This window comes from Numenius arquata, chromosome 25, assembly GCF_964106895.1.
Source record: "Numenius arquata chromosome 25, bNumArq3.hap1.1, whole genome shotgun sequence".
Classification (NCBI taxonomy): domain Eukaryota; kingdom Metazoa; phylum Chordata; class Aves; order Charadriiformes; family Scolopacidae; genus Numenius; species Numenius arquata.
In genome coordinates, this window is record NC_133600.1 from 989,832 (window position 1) to 1,017,163 (window position 27,332).

Here is a 27,332-nt window from a genome sequence, read left to right on the forward strand (position 1 = left end):
TATCTCACACCATGCAGGTGGAGAGGGGGATGAGAGAGAGAGACCAGCCTAGAGTTAAAATTTCCCTTTCTCAGATTTAGGATAAACTCGATGCCTTGGCGTTCCTCAGCAGGCAATAACTGAGGCTTGAGAAGGGTCTTCTCCCGCCCTGGCCCCGAGGTGGCAGCCCAAGAGGTCTCTCGGCTCAGGGACTCCCTGGGCACAGCCTGCTGCGACCCGGGAGAGCTCAAAGGGCCCTCACTAGAATCCCTGCTTATAAGACCCGAGACAATTGACTTTTGTCAGGTACTTTTCCACCCCAGCCCGACTCGGGCGATGGTTATGCAGCCCCAGAGCTTGCCAGATCTTGGGGTCCTGGTACCTCCCCCTTCTGCAGCCACGGTCCATGTGGTGTCAGGAGCGATGGATTATAGTCATTATTTCAAGGCGTGGGGACCAGGCAGGCAATTGTGTTCTGGTCTGTTGCTCTCCCACCTTTTCTCTCTTTCATGTTAGACCATTGTGCTGCGTTCTGGTCACAGAATCACAGAATCACACAGGGTTGGAAGGGACCTCTGGAGATCATCTAGTCCAACCCCCCTGCCAAAGCAGGTCCACCCAGAGCAGGTTGCACAGGAACTTGTCCAGGCGGGTTAATTGTTATTGGTATTGTTAATTGGTCCATTGTGTGGTTCTGCGGCCCAGGTTGGAGGGAGCTCAAGCCAAGCACGGAGCAGCCTGAAGACGAGGGGGGGGAAGGGGGGTTGCACCACCACAATCCACCCCCTGGCTAAAGTCAGTCCTTCTCGCCCACAGAGGGGCAGCGTGGTTGCCTCTTGCCTCTGTGCCTGTCAGCAGGGAACACCGCAATCCAATTATCATTTGAGGGAAATTTGTGTTTGGCTGATTTCTCAGGGTTTCGTTAAATGTGGTCAGGTGATATTACAGGTGTATTATATATATATATTTTCAGTGACACGGGGAAATTTCTGCAGAAATGCAATTTGTTTAGCCATCCTCCAAACTGTGACGTACAAAACAGTATCAACAACAAGCATAATATAACAACAGTCGGTAAGATCCCGACAGAGTGCAACACGGGGTGTAGTGTCCCGGCTGCCGTTGGAGACCACACAGGACTTCCCACCATCGACACTCTCCATCTCCTTTGACTTGTTTTAGCACTCAATGTATTTCTTCAGTGCCTCGGTGGACTCTCATAAGAGTCTTTTGTCTGGTCTCTCATGCTTGCTGTAGGAGGTTGATTAAGTCAGAGTGGTGAAGGAGCTTGCTATGGCTTGAGAAAACCCATAAGAATTTATTGTCATTTAGACAATTATTTTATCACCTGATGACCCCTCCCCACCTGGAAAGGAGAATTGGGGAAAATAAGGAAACCCGAAGGCTGAAATATAAATAGGTTTAATAGGATAGGGCTAAATAATTAACAATAATACTAAAGAACCAGTATTAATCCTGATACTAATATAAAATATACAAGAATTATGCTCAGCCCATTCCATCCCAGGAAGCCGTGCACTCCCCGCAGGGATGGCCAATGTGGGACCCTGCAAGCGCCGCGGCTTCGGGAGGAAGGGAAGGGCTCAGGGCTCCGGCACCAGGGCAAGGAGCTCTCGGGGTGGCAACCACCAAGGGGGAGAGAGAGAGAGAAAGAACTCCTCAGAAAACTTTCTAATTTCTATGGAATGTGCCGTTCATGGTATGAAATAATCCTGTTGGCAGCTTGGGTCAAGTGCCCGGGTCTCGCTCCTCCTCATCCCTGCACCTGGGGAGCTGGAAAACACCAAGACCTTGAATCCCACAGAGCCTGGCTGGCTGTAAAGTAAATATTTTCACGAATTCAGACACTGAAGTCTTATAAAAGTGCAGTTTCCCCAAGCATTAGAAGTTGGTCCTGTGACGCTCAGCCCAGGACGGGGTTGTTGGATTACAGTTGGATTCATCCCGATAGGTGTGGGCTGTAGCTTGCGATACAGTGTGTAACCAAAGACAAATCGCCATGAGCTGTTGTTGGTACAGAAAAGTTCAAATCACAACCAACAATCATGGAGAAGTTGCATACACATAAGTTGAGCTGACTGGTTATGTTATAGACAAGACAATCAGAATTGTGGTTTTCCAGTATGGAAAAGTCAGTATAAAATATTTTAATTTCGGTTGGCCTGTGGTACACGGATCCATTGATTGCCCGGCACCCAATTTGTATTCTCTCTTCTGGCACAGCTTGGAGTTGAGCCACCCGATGTGACTCATCTCAACCCCATTCCCTGGTTGTGTGTACCTTCCGCCCAGGTAAGACTAACGTGGAAAGATTTTGGCTGGCCTTGCTTCGTGGTGTTCCAAGACTTCCAGGGTATCTCAGCAGTGCGTGGTCCCATGTGTGTTGGCCATTGTGAGTACAGACTTTCTCCAACGAGTGGGGAAGGGGCAAACATCCATCACCATTGATGTGTGTCTCAGCAGATCATTGCAGAGGAGAGAAGGAGGAGGCACGATGCTGTGAAGACACGGATATCAAAGATGAGGGACAGGCTGGAGAGTTGGGCAGAGAGGAACCTGATGAAATTCAACAAGGGCAAGTGTAGGGTGCTGCACCTGGGGAGAAGTAACCCCCTGCACCAGGACAGGTTGGGAGTGACCTGCTGGAGAACAGCTCTGAGGAGAAAACCTGGGAGTCCTGGTGGACAACAGGGTGACCATGAGCCAGCAATGTGCCCTTGTGGCCAAGAAGGCCAGTGGCATCCTGGGGGGCATCAGGAAGAATGGGACCAGCAGATCAAGGGAGGTCATCCTCCCCCTCTGCTCTGCCCTGGGGAGGCCCCATCTGGAGCACTGTATCCAGTTCTGGGCTCCCCAGTTCAAGAAGGACAGGGAACTGCTGGAGAGGGTCCAGCAGAGGGCTACGAAGATGATGAGGGGGCTAGAACATCTCTCTTACGAGGAAAGGCTGAGGGACTTGGGTCTTTTTAGTCTGGAGAAGAGAAGACTGAGGGGGGATCTGATCAACACCTATAAATACTTCAAGGGTGGGTGTCGGGAGGATGGGGCCAGTCTTTTTTCAGTGGTGCCCAGGGACAGGACAAGAGGAAATGGGCACAAACTTGAACATGGGAAGTTCCATCTAAACATGAGGAGGAACTTCTTTCCTGTGAGGGTGGCAGAGCCCTGGAAGAGGCTGCCCAGAGAGGTGGTGGAGTCTCCTTCTCTGGAGACATTCAAAACCCACCTGGACACGTTCCTGTGGGACCTGCTCTGGGTGGACCTGCCCTGGCAGGGGGTTGGAGGAGATGATCTCCAGAGGTCACTTCCAACCCCATATCATTCTGTGATTCTGTTGTCTTCCACTGTGCTGGTGGGATCATTGGAGATGTTGTCCATTTCCTTGATGTCATCAGCAGAGGTCATCATTTATCAATGGATGTTCACAATTTCTGTTAAAAAAGAAAAGAGAGAACTGTCTCGGTGGGGAAGGCCGAATGGGTTACCCCTTTTATGCTGCAGGATGTATCATATGCTTTTTGCCAGGGAGCTATAAATTAGCTTTTGTGGTCTGGCACACAGCACAAATTCCCATAACTCCAGTAATTTTAACTCTTTGCCATCCAGGCTGTAAACCCAGCTTTTCGGCATCCTCTTGTGTAATAACTGAAATCTGCGCAGCAATAAAAATGTTTGTTAATCACTTTCCAGAACCGACTGGAATTTAAAAGTAAAGGTTATTCTCATTTAGCTGTTGATAAGTTTCCACTCGCCAGACAGGCAGGCTCAATTCCCGCCTGGGCATTGTTAGATTTTTTGGGTTTGTGTTTTATAACTGATGGTCATGAGGGGAGAAAGGTGGGGGAGTTGGAGTGTTGTGATGGTCGCCTTTCTGAAATGCTTGAATCGGCCTAAGGAGGACGGCGGTAGGCATCCATCGATCACAGCTCTAGGAATTCCTAGTGCCAGCACTTGTGTCCATAACCATTTCTCCGCTCCCAGCCCATTAACTGCTGCTCAGAGGATTCTGTTTCTCAAGAGCTGGTTTGATGTAATTGCCAAATTTGCCCTAACAGCACGACCTTTATTTTTCATTTCACTGGGAATTTCATCCCACCCCATTTCTCCCATCTGATTGATAATTTGATGCATTAACATCGTCTCTGTGGTCTGACACATCTTCCTCTTCATCCCCTTTAATGGTCTGTATTAAATTTATTAATTCATTAAAATTTAAGTTCTTCTGGATTTCATCTCTTTTTGCAATAAGGAAAGGTGGCCTGAAGGGGATCGGGGGGGCTGCACCACCACAAACACTTGATTCATTTCTAGTTTGAGAGAAATTACTATTAAAATGTGGATTCCACAAGAATGTTAGTATCCCTACAATAATTAATAATGACAACAAAACTTCTCCTTGAACACACTCCATGTCTATTACTGATTCGATGTTGGTCCATGTACAATTCATTTAACTCAATTTAATCTCCGCCTCATGGGTCCAGCAGGTTTCACTTGTCATGTAGACTCTGGAACTGACTTTATTCTGGTGTAATGAATCCACAGCTGACTCCTTTGAGCTTCCCAGCTCTGTTAATGTCAGAAAAACCTGGTCGGGTCCTTTCCACTTCTCTGCTGCCTGAGCATCCTTCCACGTCCGTAGACACACCTGATCTCCAGGCTTAAAACCACGTACTGGGGGTTAGACTGGACTGGGAGTCCTCAGCAAAAGGTACTTGTGAAGAGAATTTAGCACCTCTCCAGGAGGAGGCCTTGCCTGCATTTTTGGATTATTCCTGGCCATAGATCCAAGTCTTTTGCCAGGCTTTGCCCGAAGAGAGTTGGAATATTTTTAAACCCCTGCGGTAGCACCGTCCAGCAAAGCTGAGTCTTCCTGCTGGTTGTGGGACTCTCCCATTCAAAGGCAAATATCTTCTGGCTACCTGGCTCCACAGGGATGCAGAAGGAAGCACCTTTGAGATCCAGAACTGAAAAATAAACATTGGGCTCCTTGGTTGTTGTTAACAGCGTATAGGGGTTTGGTACCTCTGGATGGAGATCTAACACCAGGTGACTTGTTGCCCTTAGATCCTGCACTAACTGATAACCTCGATTGTGTGGTTCCTTTACTGGTAATATTGGTGTATTATCCCTTGACTGACATTCCCGTAGTAATCCACATTTCAGGAAATTATTAATTATTGGTTCCAGATGTGTTGCAATTCTAAACTAATATTAGTTTTCTCCTTACTGGTCAAGATCCTGGCTTTAATTCAGTTTTTACTGGTTCCTCGGCCCTTCCAGGTTTGTCTGTTGCCCATGCAAGGGGTGTTACTGCATCATTAATCTCCTCTGGTTCTTCACCTGGATCTTCTTTTGTCTGGTCCTCTTGATTTTCTGCATTCTGTAACAAATAAACTTGTGCCTGCAAACATGAGCTTCAGGAATTCGTACTTGGATTTTTCCTTGTTCAAAACTGATTTGTGCTCCCAGTTTATTTAACAAGTCTCTTCCCATGAGAGGCACTGGGCGTTCTGGCGCATACAAGAATTCATGAATTACCATCCATTTGCCAATTCTACGATTAATAGGTTTTAAAAATTATTTTACGTCTTGCTTTCCCATGGCCCCAGTCACTGGTGTAGTAAATGTACTTAAAGGTCCTTTACAATTATTTAATACAGAGTGTGTAGCTCCTGTACCCACTAAAAAGCTTATCGTCTCATTCCCCAGCATTACTGGAACCAGGGGCTCTGCTGGGGAGTTTGGTGTCACTGCCCAGGTACCCGTCACTCAGAATCCTCTGTCCCCACCATTAACAAATCCACCCGCGTGACAGGAACTGGCTGTCCCTTTCCCCGAGTCCTTTTAGGACAGTCATTCTTCCAGTGCCCATATCCTTTGCAGAGGGCGCACTGATCCGCAGCTAAAGCCACTCGTCCCCTCGGTGACATTCCTCTTCCCACGCCTCTTCCTCTCCCTAGACCTCTTCCCCTGGCAAAATCCCTTCCTCCGGTCGCAGCTTGTGCCTGGGCAAGAGCAGCAGCCAAAAGGCTGGCCTCTCGTCTCCGACTTTTCTGCATCTCTCTCTGCTTTTCTTTCCTTCCTCTCTCCTCCCTGTTGTTATAAACCTCATACGCTGTTTTCATCAGTTGTGAGAGCGACATTCCCGACACCCCGTCCGCTGCCTGCAGCACCTGCCTGATGTCTGGAGCACGCTGCCTTATAAATAATATAGTAAAAGTCACCTCGTTCGTCTCATCGTCAGGATCCAAATCTGTCCACTTCCGAGCGGTTTCACGAAGTCTTACATAAAATGCAGAAGGATCTTCATCTGGACCCTGAACCACTTGAAACAGTTTCACCAGATTCCTAGGTCTCTGTATCCCATTTTTAATCCTGTAGAGAATTAGCTGTTGATACTGTTTAATCATTAATTTCCCAACATCAGAATTAGGATTCCAGGTAGGCTCCTGATTTGGCATGAAATGTTTAGGCCCTTCTCTATTAATCCGCATATTCTCTTCATTTGCTTCTTCTAACACCAGCTGCTTTTCCTCGGGGAAGAACAAGGTGTCTAAAAGTATTTGCAGATCCTTCCAATCGGGATTATAATTCTTAATTATCATTTGAGCTGTTCTATATATTTTATCAGGATCCTCCCGGTAAGACCCAGCTAATTTACTCCAGTTTAACAGATCGGAGGCTGTAAATGGCATCTTTAGGCACAGGGGCAGCCCCCCGGGTCCCACCGCTTCTCTGAGGGGGCCAGCAAAACTGAACCTTGTTGAGCTTGAGCCTTCCCCGCTCCGGGTCTAAATCCTCCTGCCCCACGGGAAGAATCCCGGTTCTGTTCTCTCCCCACTGCCCTGCCGTGGTCAGGATCAGCCTCTGTAGCTACAAGGAGTTGCACATCTTATTCCTCCTCTTCCTTTTTTATACATCTTTTTCCAACACTACACACCGAACAACATCTGGGATTTTCCTTTTTCTCATCCCTCACCACCATTACATCAGAATCATTCACCATCAACCCACATTTCTTTCTGGTTTCATGATCATTTCTTAAAGCGAAAAATAAATCCACATATGGAACCTCATCCCACTTTTTCTGCCTCCTACAGAACAACATCAACTGCAGAATAGTATTATAATGCAAAGTTCCCATTTCAGGCCACTTTTCCTCGCCCTCCAACGTATACATCGGCCACAATTCTGTACAATACTCTGCTAGTTTTACTTTCATCAGAGGGTCTCCACCAAACTTCTTCCAGTTCCTAAGAATACATCCTAAAGGTGAGCAGGGGGAGGGCTCAGAGGAGGGACCGGTCCCCATATTATTGCCCAGAAAGAAAACCTTTAACCTCCCCTTCGTACACGCTGGTTTTCACTGTGTAGGATTAATTTCTTATAAAATACCACACCCGTGAGCCTTTTGTTATTCCCCTTTTATAACCTTCTCCGCCTCTTTACACTCAGTGTCTCTAATTAGTGTCGCTCACCCCTCCCTGATGAGGAGAAAACTCGCACGGAGTTCCTGGTCAAGAGGTCGGTGGCCACCGGAGTCCGAGCAGTTCCTCTCCTGGCCGTCAGCAGGTCAATCGGGGCAATATCGTCCTGTCTGGGGACACCAGAAACTCTTGTCCAAGGAATCGTCTCCACTCCCCGGTGTGCAGTGGCCGGTCTCACGCACCGGGACGGGACATCATTGATTATTTATTTCAGCGTCACACGAGGCTGGGTGCTCGGTGGTTTCCCACAAATCAAAGGCACCAAACGGGACTTTCTGCACAGTTTATATGCACGTTTTACAACATCGTTATCCCATTAGTACCTCCCACCTCTGTGTGATTGGTCAGTGATTTACATGTGGCTGCACAAGGGAGTTACAGCTCATACGCGCGCTCAGGGGAAGGGTCTTCACCTGGGCCAGGGTCGTCTTGACCCGTGGGTGTGAGGTTTAGCGTTAGAATGAAGGTTGTTCAGCTCGGGACACAACAAATTATCACTTTTCTGCCAAGTTGGCTAAACTTCTCAAAGCATGTAGGTTAGGAGCATCTTCAAGGTCGATATGCTCGCATGTTCCAGGATGTTCCTCCTCAACAATGTTAACAATACTTGCTTCCCTAGATTAGGAGTCCTTTCACTAATCATCCTGGACAGACTCAAGGACAGAACCCTCCCTGCCAGTGAGTCTGCACACAGGGGGCTCTGCACATCCGTCACTATTAACCATTTCGAGGATATACTTTGGTAACGCAGCCCCCTCGTCTGGGATGGTCCCACATGGCCCCATCCCCACCAGCTCCTGAGCGCTGGGGTGTCCCAGCTCTGCTGGAGCAGCAGGAAGGGACAACGTTGAGGGGGTGAGCAATGCCTGGAGAGGACACCGGCGGGGGGTGTGCGTGTGTGCGTGTGTGCGTGAGTAAATTCCAGGCAGCCTCCAGGAAACCTCTGTCTCGGCCATGAATTATTGAAACACGGTTCTTTCCTCCCCACGGGCATCCTGCAGCGCTGGAGCCGGGGACCCCCCTATCCAGCAGAGATGGCTCTACCTGGGCAGCCCCCAAGCCAGAGGCGGAGGGGCTGGGGGGCTGCCCAGGTAGAGCCAGCCCTGCTGGATGGGGGGGTCCCTGGCCTTGGGGGCTGCCCCACGGCTGTTGGTTTCCCCCATAGCTCAGGAGGATGGCCCTGTCCCACTGCTCTGGTCACCACTGGTGGGATTCTGCCCTGCAAACATGGTGGGAGTCCCTGCTGTGGAGCCCCCCCCACGCTTGCCACAGCCTGCCCCCGGGGGACGGGGCAGACCCCAACCATCTCAGCCCCACAGCGGGTGCCCCCTCCCCACGCTGCCGGACATCCCGGGCCAGGGGCAGTGCTGGGACGTGTCCCCCGGCCTCTCCTTCCTGTGGGTTATTTAAAGCCTCTGAGCGGCTGCCTGGCGCAGGAGGGGGCAGGGGGGGTCCGGGGGGTTGAGCTCAGCGCAGGAAGCCTGAGACGGCTGGGCCAGGGACATCTTTGGAGGAAATGGGAAAAAAACCACCCAAATCCTAAAGCCAGTGGTTGAATGCCCTCCGTGCTTAATCCACGCCCCACTTTGCTGTGCCCCTCTCCCTTCTGGAAATACATACGACACGGAGGGGGACTCCCCAGAAATGCCCCACTGTGTCCCCAGCCTGGACAGGGCCCCTGTCCCCTCCCAAGTGCTGTCTTTTCCCCACACCCCTGACTTCGAGCCCTGGACGGAGCCGTTGACCGGGGACAAGAGCCTGAGCCCCGGGGGCTGCAGCAGCCGGGCACCCACCGTGGCCAGTTCAGGGGCTGGACCCAGCTGAAGCCCAGGATGGGTTTTCCAGCCCTGGCCACTCTGGGTGCTCTTCTCCACATCTCCCTGATATTTAGGGGGGATCCCGTTCTGTTCCTCTGCGTCGTGGTTTGCCGCGGCGCAGCCCTGGGCTGGGTTTGGGAGGCCCAGCTCTTTCTGCTGCTGGAGACAGTGGCAGCAGCTCGGCGGGGTTCACGCCAGGGTGGTGGCAGGCGGGTGCGGAGCCGCCTTCGGCACCCCCCGGCGCCCACATCCTTTGAGAGGCTGCTGCACCCCGTTCCGGGATGGCGGGAGGGTCGGCACACCCACCCTGTCAGCATCCGGGCACAGCAGCCGGTGCTGAGCTGGGCTCGCTCGCAGCGGGGCCACTGCTGGTCCCGGCACGTTCCCCCACCAAGGTCGGCCGTGGTCCAGCTCCAGCGTCCCTCCGGCTCCAACCGACTGTCACCCTCCTCCCAGGCTTCTGCTGTGAGTCTCTGCTCCACACCAGGGGATGGAGGGACGGGGTCTGCAGCCCGTCGGTGCCAGGCAGCGGCAGGAAAACCTCCTGCTCAGGCTTCTGAGCATCACACGCCCACACGCCCCAGCCTCGCTGGCCTTGGGGGGACACTGGGTGCACGGGACGTCCCCGTGTCACCCATGGGCTTAGACACTCCCAGTGCTTCCGAGCCGGATGAAGATGCTGGTGCCAGGGATGGGCTCTGCTCTCCCCAGCGGGGCGCAAAGAGCAGCAGCAAGAGCCATTGAGTCCCCTCCTGTGGCTCCCACGCCTCAGCAGGACAGAGCCTGGGGACTGGCCGCCTGGGCCACCTGCCACCGGGGCAGCGCAGCGACTCACCGAGCTCCGTCCGGCTGCGTCCCCTGGGGTAGGGACAGCGAGGTTATGGGGACACCCAGGGATGCTGCCGGGGGACACCTCACTCTCCTTCCTCCCCATTGCCGGGTCTCGGGGCCGCTGTGGGGGACAGTGGGGACATTCCCCTCCCGGGCTCCCCTCCCTAGGATGGGGCCCCCGCTGCGGTACCAGCCCGACGGAGCCGTGCGATGCGGGTCCCGCGGGGACAGCGGCGGCGGCGGGACTGACCGCCCCCCCCCCCGGCCGCAGGAATCCGGCTGGGGTAAACAGATGAGTAACGCGGAGCGGAGCCCGGCCCCGCTAAATATAGCCGGGCCGGCCGGGGGGGTGTCCCGGGGGTGGGGGGGGTCTCAGCGCCCGCCCCTTCTCCCAGTGCGGGGACAGGTGAGGCCGGGGGACGCGGCGCCTCGTCCCTCGGGGCGCTGGGTGCCGGCGCGGGGGGGGGGGTCGGGGATGCGGGGGACGGGGAGGGGTTCGGGGGCGCGGCCGGACGCGGGCGGGGGTGGGGGGGAGGGGGATCGGAGGGGGAGGGGGTCGGGAGCCCCGTCCGGAGTGGGGGAGGGGAGCGGATCCGGACACTGTTCCGGGGGCGCGGGGCGGGGCGGGGGGCGCCGGCAGCTCGGCCCTTCCCCCGCGCCCCCCCGCGGGGCCGGGCTGAGGCGAGACGGGCTGAACGGAGCGGAGCCGAGCGGAGCCGGGCTGGGCTGAACCGGGCGCGACCCGCCGGCAGCGAGGTAGGGCCGGGTCGGTGCGGGGGAGGGAGGCCGCTACCACCGCCCCCCCAACTCCCCCCGGCCGGGGGGTGCTCTGTTGGGGGCGCGGTGGTAGCGACCAGAGGGGCTGAGAAGGAGAAAGAGCCCACGAAGGTGGGACGGACAGACGGAGGAGGACGGACAGACGGGGAGCCGCGCTGGGGCGGACGGATGAAGGGACTGGGACGGATGGAGGGACTGGGACGGACGGACAAACTGCAGGGCTGGGCCGGGGCGATAAGGGCTGGCTCAGCCGCCCGTTTGTACAGAAACCCGAAGGTTTCGGGGCGGGGGGGAGGAAGAGGGGGAGAAAGGGGTGACCCACGGGTGGGAGGGGAACGGGGACGCGGTGCCCCCGCTCCCCCCGGCTGTCTGTCCCCTGGGCTGAGTGTCCGGGGCTGGCACATCTCAGGCTCCCCCCGGCACCAGCATTTGCTTTCGGGGCTCCCCCCGCCGGGGCGGATCCGGCCCCTCTGAGCGACTTTGCCAGCGCAGCCCCCGCGCCCCCGCCCGCTGCCCCCCACCCCCCACCCCCCGGCTCCTCGGCGCTGCTGGGAAGGGACGGGAAAAGGCCGGGAAAGGAACGGGAAAGGGACGGGAAAGGGGCTATTCTGGGCGAGCGGAGCGGGTGGCCCAGGGGCAGCTTCGAAGCCGCGGAGATGCCGCGATGCTGCGGCCGGGGGCAGCCGAGGCACGGGGGGGCCCTGGCTGCCGCCACCCCCCACCTAGGGCTGCCACCTCGGGGCCCAGCGCTGCCCCGGCTCTTGCACCCCAGGGTGTTCAGGGCGATCCGCCTCTGCCTGCCCTGCTCCAGCGGCCCTGGGGACAGGTTGGGAGGAGACGGCACAGGGACGGTGCTAACCCAGCCCGAAGGGTGAGCAGGTTGGGGACCTCTGCCATGGGCCACAGCAGGGACAGGCGAGGACAGCCACCATGGCAAGGACCATCCCTGCTGGTGTGTCACTACTTTCCATGAATGTCCTGTGTCCCAGGGATGTTCCTGCTCCAGGGCAGGCCAGCTCCCCCCACAGTGGGTCCCTTTGATGGTTGTGGGTCCAGGGAAGAATGCTGGGGGTCTGCCAGGTCCCCGTACCCATGATGTGGCTGTTACCTTTCCTGTCCCAGCTGATGACCTTGAGCTGATCTGCTGCCAGAGAGCTCCAGCCTGGGGGCGGGGGGCAGGGGGGTTGGCAGTGGGATGGTTGTGACCGATGGGGACAGTGGGACCACCTGCACAAGGGACATCAGGCTGGAGAGAGGGAAGGGACATTGCAGAGAAAGTCCCTGTCCTTCCAGGACAAGGTGGGACAGGGCTGTCCCTGGAGAGGTCCAGCAAGCAAAGGGACAAATGCAAATACTCTGCAGCATCTTCTGCGCAGCCACCCTGCGGCCGAGCACCATGTCCCAGGTGGCAGAGCCCCGGCTGAGGGGGCACGTGGGGTGTGAGGGGGGGGGTCGCTGCTGCCCAGTTTGGGGTCCCTTTGCAGGCGTGTGGTGCCAGGTGCCCAGTAGACCTCCCTTCCCAGCTCCCCCAGCCTGATCCTGCTGAGGAAGTCTGGAGAAGCGATGAGCTGGGGCAGGCACTGCGCTGATAAGGAGCAGCCTCCTGCGCTCTCCATTAGCCTCTCGCCTGTCCCTCGCTAACCTCAGATGTGGCCGGGGCAGGAAGCGGCGCCCAGCGGAGACAAGGCGGCTGCGGTGCATCTGTGGCATTAACACCAATCCATGGGCTCGCCAAGAACCCCATTAGCGCCCGCACCGGGCCCTGCCGTTTTTGCCAGCGCCTCTCGGCCTCCAGCTGCCCGTTTTGGAGACAGCCCTTCTCCATCAGGATTTTAACCCCAGCACCCTTTGCCTTTACTCACAGCCAAACCCTTGCTCCCGTGGGATCTCCCTGGGAGAGGGTTTTGCCGGATCCGGTAACCCCAAACCGCAGCACGGGGTCGGCAGGGACAGGCACTGGGCTCAGGGTCTCCCCTCCACAGGACCTGCTGTCCCCACGCACGTCCTCCTGCTGTGGCCACCTGTGATGGAGGGAGAATGCGAGTGAGGAGCCCCTGGCCCCCACATGAACCCCTTCCCGTAAGTGCCTCTGTTTTGCTCTGGCACACGTGGGGTTCGGCTGGCTCCCAGCTCTTTAATATTTGATTCCCTCTAAGTGCTGCGTGGTCCCATGCCGGAGGGCTGAGGCAGCTACGAGGAGGGCGGCACCCACTGCTCGTCCCCAAGCCTGTCCCAGCATCGTAGCTGGTCCTGGGGCAGACCCCTGTGTCCCCGGCCCTGCCGGCAGGCAGTGGGGGGTGAGGGTCCGGGTCATGGTGGTGCTGGGGCAGGACGGGGAGGACATGTGAGTGACGGTGGGGTTTGGGGTGAGCAGCGTGGAGCTGCCAGGGCTGGTGCGTCCTTGCCCAGCCATGGTGCCACCATGGGGAGATCCTCTCTCTGGACAACGTGGGGAGAGGGGTCGGATCCTGCCACACCGAGCCAAGAGCATCCCATGGCTGTGAGTCCCTGGGCGATGGGGACAGCAGGGTGGCATTGCCCCATGGGCTCCTGATCCCCAGCCACACTGAAGCAAGCATGGGGACCAACCCAGGGCAGAGGGGGGACACAGATGGGCACACGTTTGAGGACAGGGCAGGTACATGGCAAGGGACAGCAGAGCAGGACCTCTGAGGTGGGGAGGAATTTGTCGCCTCTCATGGGACATGGGAAAGGCTGGTGGTTCCTCGGGCGCCCAGAACCATCACACTGAGGCTTGACCGCTTGTCTCAAGAGGACTGACGCCTCTGGGGCCGCCGCCATCCCTCAGGGACTGGAGAAAACAAACAGTGGCAAGTTTTTGCTCTTGTCTCATGGAAAAAGCCATGGCTGTCATCGCGCTGCAGCAGTGAATCATTGCCACGCTCTGCCAGCTTCCTGCACCAGGACAGGGACGGTGACAGGGATGAAGACATGTCCCCACCACCACCCAGCAGCCGCAAGGGTTCATGGTGTTGCTGGCGGTGGGGGTGCTGCCGTGCCGGATGGGTGCCAGCACCCCCAGCCCAGCCACCCGCCTGGATGTGGCCCCGGAGGGGGATGTTGCAATGCCTGGCCCCATCCCAGCCCTGGGACAGGCTGTGGGATCAGCACACTCCTCGGGTGTGCACAGCGGCTCCCAGCCCCATGGCCACCCTCGTGCCGGGGGGCCAGAAAGGGGGTGGCGAGTTGGGGGGTGCCAGGCTGTGGGATGCAGCACAGGGCTTGCCCGGGACATGGGGACACAGAGCAGGGCTGGATGCAGGACCAGCCGCTGTGTTTGGCACCGATCGGGGCTGGCTTGAGGTTTGGCTTGGGGACAGGGACAGAGGGCAGGCGGCAGTGCCACCCTGCATGAGGGGAGGGCAGGGATCCACGACCCCCGCGGCTGGGGAGCACCACAGAGAGGTCTTTGCAGAGGCAGTGGGCTGGGACACAGCTGGGCATCCCATGGGGGCCACTGCCCCAGGGACAGTGTCAGCCAGCGCTGTGGGGATGGGGTAGCGAGGACATCCACTGCCTGGAGAAATAGGTCCCAGGAGGAGGGGAAGGCTCTGGCCCTTGTGGTGTCCAGTCCCCACTGTCACCATGCTCCTGCCCCATCCCACATGCCCCCATTTGCAGCCTGGACTAATTAGTGATGGAGGCGGCAGCCCTGGGGCTTTCCAGATGCCGGATGCTTCCTGGCCCCAGGTCACAGCCCAGCAAGCCAGCGTGGCATCGACCGGCCTGCCCACGACCGCAGCCATCCCCATGCACTCTGTCACAGCCGCCGGGCCAACGTCCCGGTGACAGACCCTCGACTCCAGCTGTGGCGGGGCCGGGAAAGGGGGGGGGGAACAGGGATGTCACACGTGCAGGCCAGCTGTGTGTCCCAGGGCTGTGGGTTGGCTGCGGTGATGGCACTGGTGCTGCAGCACACAGCTATGGGCAGGGATGTCCCACCCCGTGCCTCAGTTTCCCCACCAGACTGTGGGAATGGGGCCTCTCCCTGCAGAGCCAGGGGTGCAGAGAGGAAGGAGCAGGGATGGGAAAGGTGCCAGGATCAGGCCCCTGTTCCTGCACACCCCGCCCTTCAGAGCATCCCCCCTCCCACAGCAGAGGGCAGATCTCCTCGGGGGTGTCTGGCCACGTCCCTCCTGGACGGGATGGAGCAAGTACCATCAGAGCCGAGCTGCCAGTGCCGCGCTTCTCCGAACACCCACCGCGCCGGATTACAGCCTCATGGCAACAGCCCCATGTGGCTCATGGCCGGGGACGGTTAATCCCGGCCAGCTGCGGGGCTGGGGCCCTCCCCGACGGTGGCTGCTGCTGCACCCAGAGCAGTGCCAGCCCGGCACGTGCCGTGGTCCCGGCGCAGTGTCCCCCCTCCCCAACCCGCAGGGTGCTCCATGGTGATGGATGGGCTTGGCCCTAAACCCCCCTCTTTGTCCCCGCAGGGCGAGGCGGGATCAGTACCAGCACCAGAGGACACCATGGAGCTGAGCCAGGAGGGCGCCTGAAGCTGCTGGAAGGGGCGGGATGGGGTGGGGGGACATGGACCCCCCCAACAGCAGCATGGCCAGCCGGTCAGACACATGCTTCGGGGTGTTCAACACCAGCGAGGGCCGCAACACGGCACAAAACAGCATCACCTCGCCCTGGTTCTCCACCGCCTTCGGCCTCATCGGCCTCTGCTCCAACCTCTTCGCCCTCTGCGTCCTGCTCAGCTCCTCCCGAAAGCTGTCCAGCCGGGCCCGCTCCTCCTTCCTCGTCTTCCTCTGCGGGCTGGTGGTCACGGACTTCATGGGGCTGCTGGTGACGGCCTCGGTCATCATCCCCTACCACTTCATCAAGTTCGCCTGGGCTGAGGTGGACCCCGGCTGCCACCTCTGTAACTTCCTCGGCTTCTCCATGGTCTTCTTCGGACAGTGCCCGCTGCTGCTGGGGGCCACCATGGCTGGTGAGAGGTTCTTTGGCATCAACCACCCCTTCTCCCGCTCCACCAGCATCTCCAAGCGCCGTGCCTGGTCCATCGTGGGGCTGGTGTGGGGCTTCTCCTGCCTGCTGGGGCTGCTGCCAGTGCTGGGGCTGGGGCGGTACACGCTGCAGTACCCCGGGTCCTGGTGCTTCATCACCCTCCTGCCTGACACCGGCGATGTCATCTTCTGCCTGCTCTTTGCCCTCCTGGGCATCTTCTCCGTGCTGCTCTCCTTCATCTTCAACACCGTCAGCGTGGTGACACTCTGCCGCGTCTACCATGACCGGGAGTCAGTGCAGCGGCGCCGGGACAGCGAGGTGGAGATGATGGTGCAGCTCGTGGGCATCATGGTCATCGCCACCATCTGCTGGATGCCCCTCCTGGTGAGGCCCTGGGTCTTGCTGTCCCCTCCTCCATGTCCCTCCTGGGCCTTGGTGTCTCCGCCATGCCCATCCTGGTGAGGTCCCAGGTCTTGGGGTATTTTTCCCCCCCCATGTCCCTCCTGGTGAGGCCCTGTGTTTTGGTGTCCCCCCCACTGCCACTCTGCACCCGGCGATGGGTCTGGGGCTCAGCACCGCTCGCAGGCACAGCAGGTGCTTCCCAGTATCGGGGGTCCCAAACCAGTCTGGGACACCTCTCCAACAGGCTCAACACCCAGCCTGTACCCTCATCATCTCCCCCACCCTGGGGCAGTTCATGGACTCCCCCCCCCCCCCGCTGATGCCTTGGCCCATTCCATCCCCCCAGATCTTCATCGTGCAGACAGTCCTGCAGCAGCTGCCGGCCAATGGCCAGATCCGGATGCTGCCCCCCGAGACGCAGAAGATGCTGCTCATCTACATCCGCATGGTCACCTGGAACCAGATCCTGGACCCCTGGGTCTACATCCTCTTCCGTCGGGCCGTGCTGCAGCGCGTCTACCCCAGCCTGCGCCCCCGCCCCTCCATCTTCTCCCTCTACCCTGTCCTCAACCCCTCCCTGCGCCGCAAGCTCACCCCCGACTCCGTCCTGCAGTAGCAGGGCCCCCCCCCAGGGACAGGTACTTGGGGGGGGACACAAGCCATCCCCCCATCCCACCCCCTCCAGGCTAACTGATTGTCCCCATCACCTGCATCCATGGGTTCTCCCCACCCCCACCCCAGCACCTGAGGGGGGGCGCAGGGCTGCTCCTCCCTCCCCGTCCCCATCTGAGTGCCCCCCCCCCAATAAAACACGGCTTGTCCAGCTCTCTGTGCCCACGGGGGGTGAGCACCCCACGGGACCCGGGGGGCAGCCCAGCGCCGTGTCCAGCCAGACCAACAGCCCTTCTCCTCCAGTCTCTGCTTTAATGAGCCACTTCCCACCACTTTTCAGGAGTGCGCAAGGGGGGGGTCCCTAGTGGGATGGGGGGGGAACTGGGTGCCCTGCTGCCCCTTGCCCCCCCAACCCTTAGAAGCTCAGGACCCTCCTGCAGCTCAGGAGAGTGCAGGGGGCAGGATGGGGACCCCTCCAGGCACTGTCAGCCCCAGGTGGGGTGGGGATGCAAGGAGGGGACATGGGTGAGGGGCACTGCCACCCCCCCCCCAGCTACTCCTGCCCCCCCTTGGGGTGGCAGACGGCTGCCCACACCTCGGCCACAAACTCCTGGGGGAAGGCGAACTCGCCCAGCACCGAGTCCAAGCCGCGGGCGAGCTGGGCTGCGCCAGGGCTCTCCTTGGCCGCCTCCACCATCGTCGAGGCTGGGGGGAGGGGAGGAGAGGCACGGTCAGTGGTGGGTGAGGGTCCAGGGGGCCCCCCCGCCACCCTGCCCGCTCACCCAGCTCGCTGTCGCGGATGCCCATGTAGCTCTCCAGCAGGTCATCCACCCGACGGGCAGCTTCTTCCTCAAAGGGGGTGGGCTGGAGGCGAGAGGAACAGCGGGTAGGTGCCAGGGAGTTAGGGGGCACAGCCCAGGGACACACACACACACACACCCCCCCGCTCCCACAGAGCCATGCCCATGAGTGCTGCAAATGTGGGCACCCCGCAATGCACCCTGTGAGGTTCACCCAGGGGTATGGAGATGCTCATCCCACCCCAGGCACAGTGTGAGCAACCATGGGGCCAGGGTGGGAGAGTCTCGGGGTGGGGGGGGCAGGTCTTACCCCCTCCTCCAGCGTGGCCGGGCCCTGCGCCCGCAGCCGCAGCGTTTCCTTCCCACTGGCCACTCTGCCCTCGCCCGGGGACTTGCTGCTCCGCGTCCTCTGCCCGATCATGTCTGCACCCCAGGGTTGGGGGGCGAGGAGACAGGCAGGGCCTGGCACCTCCTGCCCCTCACTCCCACCACCCCAGCCATCACCCAGCCCACCCACATCTCATCACCCGGGGGGGGTGTACGGGGAGGGGTTGCTCAGGGGCAGCATGGGCATAAGGGACACCCGTGGGTGCAGGGTAGAGAGGCAGATGGCTACAGGGTGCTCACGGAGGAGTGGGGGTGCCCACGGAGAGGACAAGCAGGTGTGAGGACCCCCACTTCCCCCCCCCCCCCGAGGTGTGCCCACATGGGTGTCATGCAGGGATGCTCCTGGGCTGTGGGGTACATATGGGGTGGCAGACCCTGGGGGCACCCAGTCCCTGGGGAAGGGGGGGGCTGCAGGGCAGGGGGATCCCCACAGGGGATTTGTCTCCCCATGGCCCTCCCAGGGGTCCCCCAGTCCCCAGGGCAAGAGCAGGGGGACCCCCCCCCGACTCACCGAAGGCCTTTTTGGGCTGCACCAGGCGGAGGGTGAAGGGCTGGGCGCGGGGCAGCTCCCGCAGCATCCGGGCCACCTCGTAGTGGCGGCAGCCCACGATGGTGTGGTCGTTGATGGCCTCGATGCTGTCGCCCACACACACCGTCTGGATGCGGTTGATGATGCTCCCCTCCTTGATTCTCTGGGGACCGCGGAGGGGGGACGGATGGACGGACGGGGACACACACACACACACACACACAGCGACAAGGTGGCACCACCGGAAGGACAGACAGACATAGCCCCCATCCCACCCCACAAAACACACCCCCATGGTCTCATGTCCTTTAGCAACCAGGTCAGGGAGGAAGGGCCCCCCCCCCGCCAAACTGCACCACGGTGGGGGAGACCCCCATGGCCTGGGCAGGACACTGGTGGGAGGGGACCAGGGAAAGACCATGGTCCCAGGATGGGGTGCCAGCAGGGGCTATCACCTGTGGGACCACAGCCCCCAGGGCTGCCCCCAGCCCCGGCATGGCCCCACAGAGTGGGGGTTCACCTTGATGAAAGCGTAGCCGGCCCCGTTGTCTGTGATGGTGAGGCCAAGTGCATCCTCCGTCTTGGTCACCTCCACCTCCTTCGTCTCACCCCGGACGTGGGCGAAGATGAAGTCCTCCAGGCCAATCTGTCCCCCCAGCAGCTTCTGCATGTCCACTTTGTGCGTGTTGAGCGTGCAAAAGAGGATCTGCCCCAGGGAACCCCCTCATCAGGGTTTGGGGATGCCCCGGTGGGGCAGTGGAGGGGGGCATCAGTGGTGCTGGGGCAGGTGCCGACCACAGGTGGATCCAGCCAGGTCTGGGCAGGGGGGCAGAGGGGTCTGGAGACACCCAGCTTGCCTGGGGACCCAGTCCCTGTGCCCTTCCCTTGGCTCCAGGCTACACAGCTGCCAGCACTGGCCCAGGAACAGGCAGCCCCCGCCCCCACTTGCGTGCTGGGGGGAAACTGAGGCAGTGTCACCCAAACACTCCCCAGAGGAGACAGGGACAGCCCTGAGATCAAAACACTCTTTTCCAGGTCATTTTGTGGGCTGCATCTGCAAGCAGCCAAGGACCCACAGGATGGGTGGCCACGGACAGTGCCACAGGGTTGGTGTCCCCAGACTTTGGGTGCAAAGTCCCCTCCCCGCACCCCGGCAGCCACAGCCCCCTCACCTCGGTGGGCGAGATGCCGAAGACCTCAGCAATTTTGGCGTAGAGCTCCTTGACGTTGGTGAAGCCCTCGATGCGCCCCGTGGGGCTGCCGTGGGCCAGCTGTGTGTGAAACACCAGCCTGGGGCGGGCACGGGGGGGGCGGGGGGCCGGGCTGCCCTCAGTGGCGGGTGGCTCGGGGGTCCCCTGCTCCTGCCCCACACCGTTCTCCATGGGGCTGCCCTCCTGGACCTGCCTGCCGTGCCTGCCCGCCCGCCGCATCCCGCTGCCGGCGCCCATGAATTATAGATGGGTGCTGGCTCCCGGCTCAGCCGTAAGGTGATCCCCGGGCCCGAGAACCCGATCCCACGGCGCAGGTGACCCACTGGGATCGGGTGAGCTCTGCCACGCAGGAAGGGCCCCGGGGAGGCTGGAGGAGGTGGGAGACCTCCATCGTACCCTCCCCAGCTGGGGCTGGGGGCTGCAGCGATGAGCTCAGGGCCATCACCCTACAACATCCCAAAACCCTTGGGATTAGGGCTGGGAGCGGTTCTGGAGCTGCCCCTGAGCATGAACACATGGAGCCTGAACACACAGAGCCCAGGCTGGTTGTTTCTCCCACATTTATTTGCTCCCATCTCCATCCCAAGCCAAGTGGCCACCAGGAGATGGCAACCAGGAGACTCATCTACAGAGCATGGAGCTTGCAGGCAAGAGAGGAGCAGTCGCGCAGCAGCTCCGGGTTAAACCCGGGGCCAGATCAATGTAGTGCTAGTAAGAAAATAAGACACTCTCTAATTACAGTCTGAGATTAGTGACGGGCAGCCCCGGGGACAGGCAACTCTGGCACAGCATGGCCAGGGCACAGCTGCCATCACGGTGGTCCCACGATGCAGGACGGGCTCGGGCAGGAGCTGAAAGCCTGTGCGTGGCCCCATGGGCTCCCCGCAGGGGGACAAAGGGGTCGGTCCCGGCTCCAGCACGAAGATTTGTTTTGCCTTCACCACTGCAGACGGCAGGAGCTGCCCTGCCTGGTCCCAGAGAGGCAGCGGAAGGAGAGGTGACAGGCAGGGTGACACAGGCAGGGGGCTGAAGGCACCCGTGGGGGAGCAGCAAGGGGAAGGGGGAAGATTAAATAAAGCAAGAGGTGAGCAGAAGGAAGCTGCCACCTCACCTGCTGCAGGACAGGGGACCAAGAGGCTCCCTGCGCTGATCCAGGGGCCAGGAGGCAGAGCTGAGCCCCGGGGGCTCCCAGGGCACCCCCTCCCTTCACAGGCCAGTTAACGCAGCCCCTGGAAGAGGCCGGTTCCCTCCAGGCCAGTAACCCCCAGGGACCTCATCTGCCATGGGGCAGCTGTTGGGGGTCTCTGGTTTAGGGAGGAGGAGCTGCAGGAGCCGGGGAGCTCACGGGAGAGCAGGGGGGGGACACTCAATGCCCACCGCTGACCACCTCACCCAGCACCACGTCGGCCACGGGCCCCCAGCCCTATCACCACTTGGTCCCCAGAAGCTCAAGGTCCTCAGAGACGGTGCAGTGGTGGGACCCGGCCACAGCGGGGCTGGAGGGGTCCCAGCTCACGTCTCCAGCGAGGTGCAGGGGGTAGAGGGAGAAGCAGCCGGACCACCAGCAGAGACTGTCCCTTGCGTGAGCTCCAAGGGACAGGGCCGTGGTCCGGCCGGCCCCGGGTCCAGGAGGGACTGGTCCAGTTCACAAGTGTTCGCTGCAGAGGGAGGAAAGCAAGGCTGGGTCGCAGGGGGTGGCTTCTCTCTCCCACAACTGCCTGGAGCAGCTCTGAGCCCCTCTCTCTGCGCCCACCTTCCCCACTCAGCTCCCGTCACCCCCCAGCATGGGCTGACCCGGTGGTACCGGTGCTCGCGGGGACAGGAGGGCCCGGCTCACCTGGCTATCCGGGACAGGATCTCCTTGATGCGCACCACCAGCTTCTCATGCTGCAGAGGATTGCTCTCGATGGCGCTGTGCAATTTGGCCATATAGAAGTCCAGGGTGCTCAGCGTGGGGGTTTCCCCAGTGCCTACGAGGCAACAATCCAGTGAGCAGGGCCAGCAAGTCCCCACTCAGCCCTGCCCATCGTGCTGGTGGCTGGGGAAGGGACCCTGAACACTTGGTGCCATCTCCTGCAGCGGGAGAGAGCCTGAACCGACACAAACCCAGGAACAAAAGGATTTGGGCTCCGGGGACACCTTCGAGCCCCTTCCAGTCCCTCAAGGGGCTCCAGGAAAGCTGGGGAGGGACTCGTGTGGAGGAGGGGGAAGGGTTTGACACTGAAAGAGGGGAGATGGAGATGAGATCTGGGGAAGAACTTCTTTGCTGTGAGGGTGGTGAGAGCCTGGCCCAGGTTGCCCAGAGAAGCTGTGGCTGCCCCATCCCTGGAGGGGTTCAAGGCCAGGTTGGAGGGGGCTTGGAGCAAGCTGGTCTGGTGGGAGGTGTCCCTGCCCAGGGCAGGGGGTGGCACTGGGGGGGCTTTAAGGTCCCTTCCAACCCAAACCAGTCTGTGATTCGATGATTCTATAAGCTCTGCCTTGTGGGCACAGCCTTGCCCATGGCTCCAAAGAAGAACAGTTCCCAGCCTGCCCTACCCCATTTTAGGGGGCTGTCACACCCCTGGGCTTCCCGGAGAGCCCCCCAAAGTGCTCCAGGCTCCTGCCCCATCGGCAAATGAGTAATTATCACCCCCCAGTGCCTCTCTGCATGGCCACAGGCCTCAGGCTGGTCCCCACAGCTGCCCCGAACTCACCGGGGATGGGGAGGGAGGCGAAGCTGGCGGTGAGGGCCTGCCGCACGGACTGGAGCTGCTGCTGCAAGGCCAGGGTCTGCCGCTCCTCCTGGGCCAGCTCCTGCTCCAGCTTCTCCTTGGCACAGTTCATGCTCTCCGTGTGCTTCTGCAGGATGGCGTTCTGCTCCTCAAATTCCGTGTTCATCTTCCGCAGGCGCCGCAGCTCAGCCTCCCGGGCTGCGGGGACAGCGCGATGTCAGGGGTGGCTCCTCTGACTCTTCCTCATCCCAAACCCCCCAATCCCTTCCCCAACCACGACTCTTGAGGCTCAGTGTCACCAACCCCCAGGGTGATCCCTCCCATCCAGCCTCACCAGGGACCTTCCACAGCATGGATCTTGCACCCAGTGCCTGCCGTGGTCCTGTCCCCGTGGGATCCATCACTTGCAGCCCCAGCCCCACAGCCCAGCCCCTCTCACCTTTGTTTTGGTCCAAAAACTCCTCCGTGAAGATGGGCACGTCAAAGGTGGAGAAGGTGTCACTGCCCTCACCAGCCTGGGGGACAGGAGGGGACACATCAGGCAGGGCTGAGCCCACCCAAGGGGACCCTGTCTCCTTGGGGCTGGGCAGACGGGCGGCACAGGGACGGGGCAAGGCAGGGAGGAGGCTGTGCTTTGTCTCCTGCCACTTCAGGCTCTGCTTCAACGGGAAACTGGGGCTTGAAGCACAACCCGGGAGCCTCCCCCTGCCCAAACCTGCAGTCGGTTCCCACGGGACAAACCCAGCAGTGCCTCAGTTTCCCCACACACGGCTGGGCCTTACCTTGTGCGGGTGCCCGTTCAGCAGGGTGTTCACGGCTGCAGCGCCCGCGTCCTCTGGGAGGGAGGAGGGAGGTTACCCCAGGAGCCAGCCCAGCGCCCCCCAGGTGGCTCTGGCAGTGCTCGGCCGGCTCCTGCCAGCCATTGCCCCCACAACCCACCTTTCTTGATCTTTTTCTCCTGGATCTTCTCCGTGCACATCTTGTAGGCCTCTGACTGCTGGTATTCCCGCAGCTCCTTCATGTACTGCTGCTTCTCCCGCTCTGCTTCGTCCAGGTACCGCTATGGTCACAGAGGGTCCTCAGCCTGGCCCCTCCCCACTGCTCGGAGCCCAGCTCCTGCCCAACAGCCCACCCGTACTGGGACAAGCTCCCTCTGTGGAGCTGCAGCCGGACAATGAGCCCAGCTTGGGGGTGCAGGGTCCAGAGGGTGCTGCCCAGCCCTGGGGGGGGGTCTCTCCTGGGGGCCAGTACCTGCTTCTCCGAAAGCTGCAGCTTGCTCCACTCAGCTCCCAGCATCTTGGTGATCTCCGGGAAGGGTAGGTCAGGATGCTGTGTGCGGATCTGCTCGCGCCGCTCATTCAGGAAACGCACGTAGCCCGTCACCGGGGCTTTGGGGCCATTGGGAAGGATCTTCTTCCTCTTCTTGCCCTTGGGCCAGCCCCTCTTCTTCACTGGCTGGCACCCAGCAAAGGAAAAGGGAGAACTTGTCATGGATCAGAGTGCACGATGCCATCGTGCTGGCAGGACACAGGAGCAACCTGGACCCGCCTGGGTCTCCCGTCCCTCAAGGGAAGGTCTGAGCCTTTTCTCAGGCCACAGCCACGGCCACAGGCTTGCGGGGGCTGCAAAAGGGCAAGTGGAGGTACAGCCCCAGGCTGCGCAACACAGACTCTGCTCCCGGGGACTGTGCACGACAAATGAGGGCACTGGAGCTCACCTCTTCCTCGCCGTGAGGCTTCTCGCTGCTCGTCCGTGCCGACTCTCCCTTCTCCTGCTTGATGGCCACCAGGAAGTTTCCATGCTGAGTTTTCCCCGTGGCATGTCTGCAGTCACAGAGTACCCGTCAGAAAGGGCTGGGAAAATGCTGGGATCACACATTCCCCTGCAGCAAAGCCTCACACTCGCCAGAGCCCTCAGCTCCCACCACCCACCCAAACAGCCCCCAAACCTGCTATCAGCGCTGAAGCCCCTGTTCCTCCATGAGGGGAGGCCACAGGTGAGCGATGGGGTTCAAGCAGAGCCCAGCACTGGGTGAACAGGGCAGTCCTGGGCACATAAAAGCTGCCCCAAGGTCCAGTGACATTTGGAAGGGGGCTGGGAGCCACCGGTGCTGCTCTTGGGGGCAGGTAACAGCAGCAGTGACATCCCTGTGTGCTACCAGGGCTTGGGCTCACACTTGTGTGAGAAGTCCCAAGCAGCATGAACCAGTTGATCCTCCTCTGCAAGGGAGGAGAAGCCACGGTGGTTTGGATCCTGGCTCCAGGGGCACCGCCTGGAAGCATCACCCACACCCAGCACAAGCAGTGCCCGGGATAAGGAGAACCCTCAAGGCAGAGGATGAGGGCAGGGCACCAGCACCGGCTCAACCCGCTCCAGCCACAACCGCTCCATCAGGTTCCTGTGGCCCGTGTTGCCTCCGAGACGCACTGAGCGGCTCTAACACAGGGCTGGTGGCCCCGACTCCCGCTCTCCAACCTCCTGCCTCGCCTTTACAGATCAGCATCATCCATCAGAGGATGTGGGTCCAGCACCCAGATTGGTAGAGCCTCCTTGCCCCGGCTGAGCACACGCAGCCCCACTGCAGGGACCCTCCCTGGCCCCTTCTCCAGCTGACTCTGTCCCACAGCCTGTCCCGCTCGCACCCTTGGGACCCCGACGCAGCTCCTGCTCCGTCAGAGCGTCTCCACTGGCAGAGCACGGTGGGGACTCCCATGATGGAAGAGCCACGAAGGGCTCGAGAGTTGCCCTTGGCGAATGGTGCTCGCTTGGGTTCCATCCAAGCCACCAGACACGGTGACCAGCACAGGGACAAGCACAAGCCCCAGCAAAGAAAATGCTGCTGTGTACCAAAAGCCAGACCGATCCTGACCCAGGAAGCACCCCAGAATTTCTCTCACCTGTTTGTCACGTCACGTGCCTGGCATGAATCCAAATCCCCTCCGAGACCCCAACCTACGACTATCAGGTTATCACTCGTACGAGCCACTCTTGCAATTAATTTGACAGTGGCCCTTTCTGCAGCCCCCCAGGGACACCCCCTGTAACTGCACTGCTCCTCACAGATGGAATCAGTGCCCAGCCGAGCTCTTCCCATCGGGATCTGAGCCCGACGAGTTGCCCTGCATCCCCACACTCACACAAAAGCCTACGGAATGGTGTGAGACCAACTCTTCTCCCATCTTCTGGGGTAAAAAACCCATCCCTGAGGCTCCGCACGGGCACAGCCAGCCTTAGGCTTTCTTTATCAACTCTAACAGAAATATTCCTGGTGATGTCCATACAGTATCACTGTTCTCAGCCGCCACGGCTGGGAACACGCTAAACATCCTGCACCACCAGACGCTGGAGCTCTGCCTCCCCCCCCCCCCCCCCACCGTCCGGATTCCTCGCGTGCCTAAGGATGCTTTAAAAAGTAAAGTTATTTCAGGCAAGATTCCTCCTCTTATCTGAGCCTCCCTCGGCCGGCTCGCTCTGGCATCCCCCTCCCTCCAGCCCTCTCCTTCTGAGCATGGGGGCCGACACCAGCGTGGGACGGCACGCGGGTCACCCTGTGGGGATGGGGACAAAGTCCTCACTGGTCTGAATCTCACGAGACCCTTCTCTGACATCAGAGCTCCCTGTGCTAATCAGCCCAGCCAGGTGAAAGCAAGAGCTAACGAAGCAGGGGAGAGAGGCACAGCCCACAGAGGGGAACAGGGGTCCCCAAAACATGCAGAAAACCCCCAAGGCCTGCACGGCAAGACCGTGGTGCCAAGGGTGGGTGGCACCCTTTGACAAGGAACGCAGGGCCAGGGGCGGGCGTGGGACAGGGTGACAGGGGGGGCCAGAGTGCGGTGGGGGTGTCACTTACAGCATGGCGGCAGGCGGCTGCTTGGCGCTGTGGGCCATGGGTCCGGGGGCTCCACACCCCGCTGGGTCAGCGCCCTGCGGGACAGGGACGGAGCTGGCACCGCACCCGCCGGCTGCTGGGGGGCTCCAAGGGGGCAGCTCGGGGGTGTCCCCCCCCCATCCCTTTGCCTGCCCCCCCTTCCCCCCGCCCCAAGACTCCTCGGAGCTCTGCCCCGTGGGGACACCCCAGCCCCCCTCCTCTTTAGCCTCTCCAACCCCCAGACCCCCACGGGCCTCACCATCCAGGGCCTCAGCCTCCCCCCACCTACCGGGGATCCCACCGCGACCCCCCGACAGGCTTCTCCCCCGCCCCGCCCCCTGTCCCCCCGCAGGACTCAACCCCCGCCCCCGCAAAGACCCCCCAGAGCTCTGCCCCGTGGGGACACTCCAAACCCACCCCCCCCAAACGGCGCCTCCTTCCCGGCTCCCCCTTTTTGGCTGCCCCCCCGTCAGGACCTCAGCCTCCCCCTCCCCCCCGGGATCCCACCGCTGCCCCCCAGCAGGCGCCCCCCCCCCCCCCCGATCCCCGCGGGACCCCCCCACCTCCCCGCGCCCCTCCGACGCTCTTCCTCACCTGGCCACGCCCCCTCTATTATTATGCAAAGTAGAAGCCCGCCTCGGCGCTTCTCATTGGCCGCGCGCGCAGAGCTGTGGAGGGCGCCGCCGAACGCGGATTGGCCGCAACGGTTTACGTCAGAGGTGAGCGGCGGGGAGAGGGAGGGAGGCCGGCCGGCGCGGCGCCTGCGCGCACGTTGAGTTGGGCGCGCGCGGCGTGCCGCCCGCCAATCAGCGATCGGCGTGGGGACGGAGCGGTATTGGGGGGTGGGCAGCGCCTTAAAGGGGCAATGACATGCCGTAGGGCCCACCGCACCCGACCCACCGCGGGTGCCCCTAAGCGCC

At 60.4% G+C, this 27,332-nt stretch overlaps 3 protein-coding genes and 1 long non-coding RNA gene across 4 annotated transcripts; 1 reads left to right on the forward strand and 3 right to left on the reverse strand.

The window, feature by feature from the left end:
• Positions 1 to 970: 970 nt before the first annotated feature.
• On the reverse strand, positions 971 to 7,750 carry LOC141475511 (uncharacterized). The gene is made up of 3 exons (XR_012463645.1): positions 7,482 to 7,750; positions 3,227 to 3,431; positions 971 to 2,497 (listed from the first exon to the last, which is right to left on the reverse strand). It is a non-coding gene; the product is annotated as an uncharacterized lncRNA (long non-coding RNA).
• A 7,622-nt stretch (positions 7,751 to 15,372) lies between these two features.
• On the forward strand, positions 15,373 to 17,187 carry TBXA2R (thromboxane A2 receptor). The gene is made up of 2 exons (XM_074163754.1): positions 15,373 to 16,276; positions 16,641 to 17,187. Exons 1-2 carry the CDS (start codon positions 15,455 to 15,457, stop codon positions 16,908 to 16,910), a joined length of 1,092 nt encoding a protein of 363 aa, XP_074019855.1. The 5' UTR covers positions 15,373 to 15,454; the 3' UTR covers positions 16,911 to 17,187.
• A 272-nt stretch (positions 17,188 to 17,459) lies between these two features.
• GIPC3 (GIPC PDZ domain containing family member 3) lies at positions 17,460 to 20,052 on the reverse strand. The gene is made up of 6 exons (XM_074163755.1): positions 19,795 to 20,052; positions 19,143 to 19,328; positions 18,605 to 18,785; positions 18,017 to 18,129; positions 17,689 to 17,770; positions 17,460 to 17,611 (listed from the first exon to the last, which is right to left on the reverse strand). Exons 1-6 carry the CDS (start codon positions 20,050 to 20,052, stop codon positions 17,460 to 17,462), a joined length of 972 nt encoding a protein of 323 aa, XP_074019856.1.
• Positions 20,053 to 20,370: 318 nt separating this feature from the next.
• Positions 20,371 to 27,002, reverse strand: HMG20B (high mobility group 20B). The gene is made up of 10 exons (XM_074163749.1): positions 26,976 to 27,002; positions 26,395 to 26,468; positions 24,262 to 24,367; positions 23,796 to 23,999; positions 23,484 to 23,604; positions 23,327 to 23,379; positions 22,984 to 23,059; positions 22,527 to 22,742; positions 21,671 to 21,803; positions 20,371 to 21,491 (listed from the first exon to the last, which is right to left on the reverse strand). The coding sequence occupies exons 2-10, from the start codon at positions 26,430 to 26,432 to the stop codon at positions 21,479 to 21,481; spliced, it is 960 nt and encodes a 319-aa protein (XP_074019850.1). The 5' UTR covers positions 26,433 to 26,468; positions 26,976 to 27,002; the 3' UTR covers positions 20,371 to 21,478.
• Between the last annotated feature and the right edge of the window lie 330 nt (positions 27,003 to 27,332).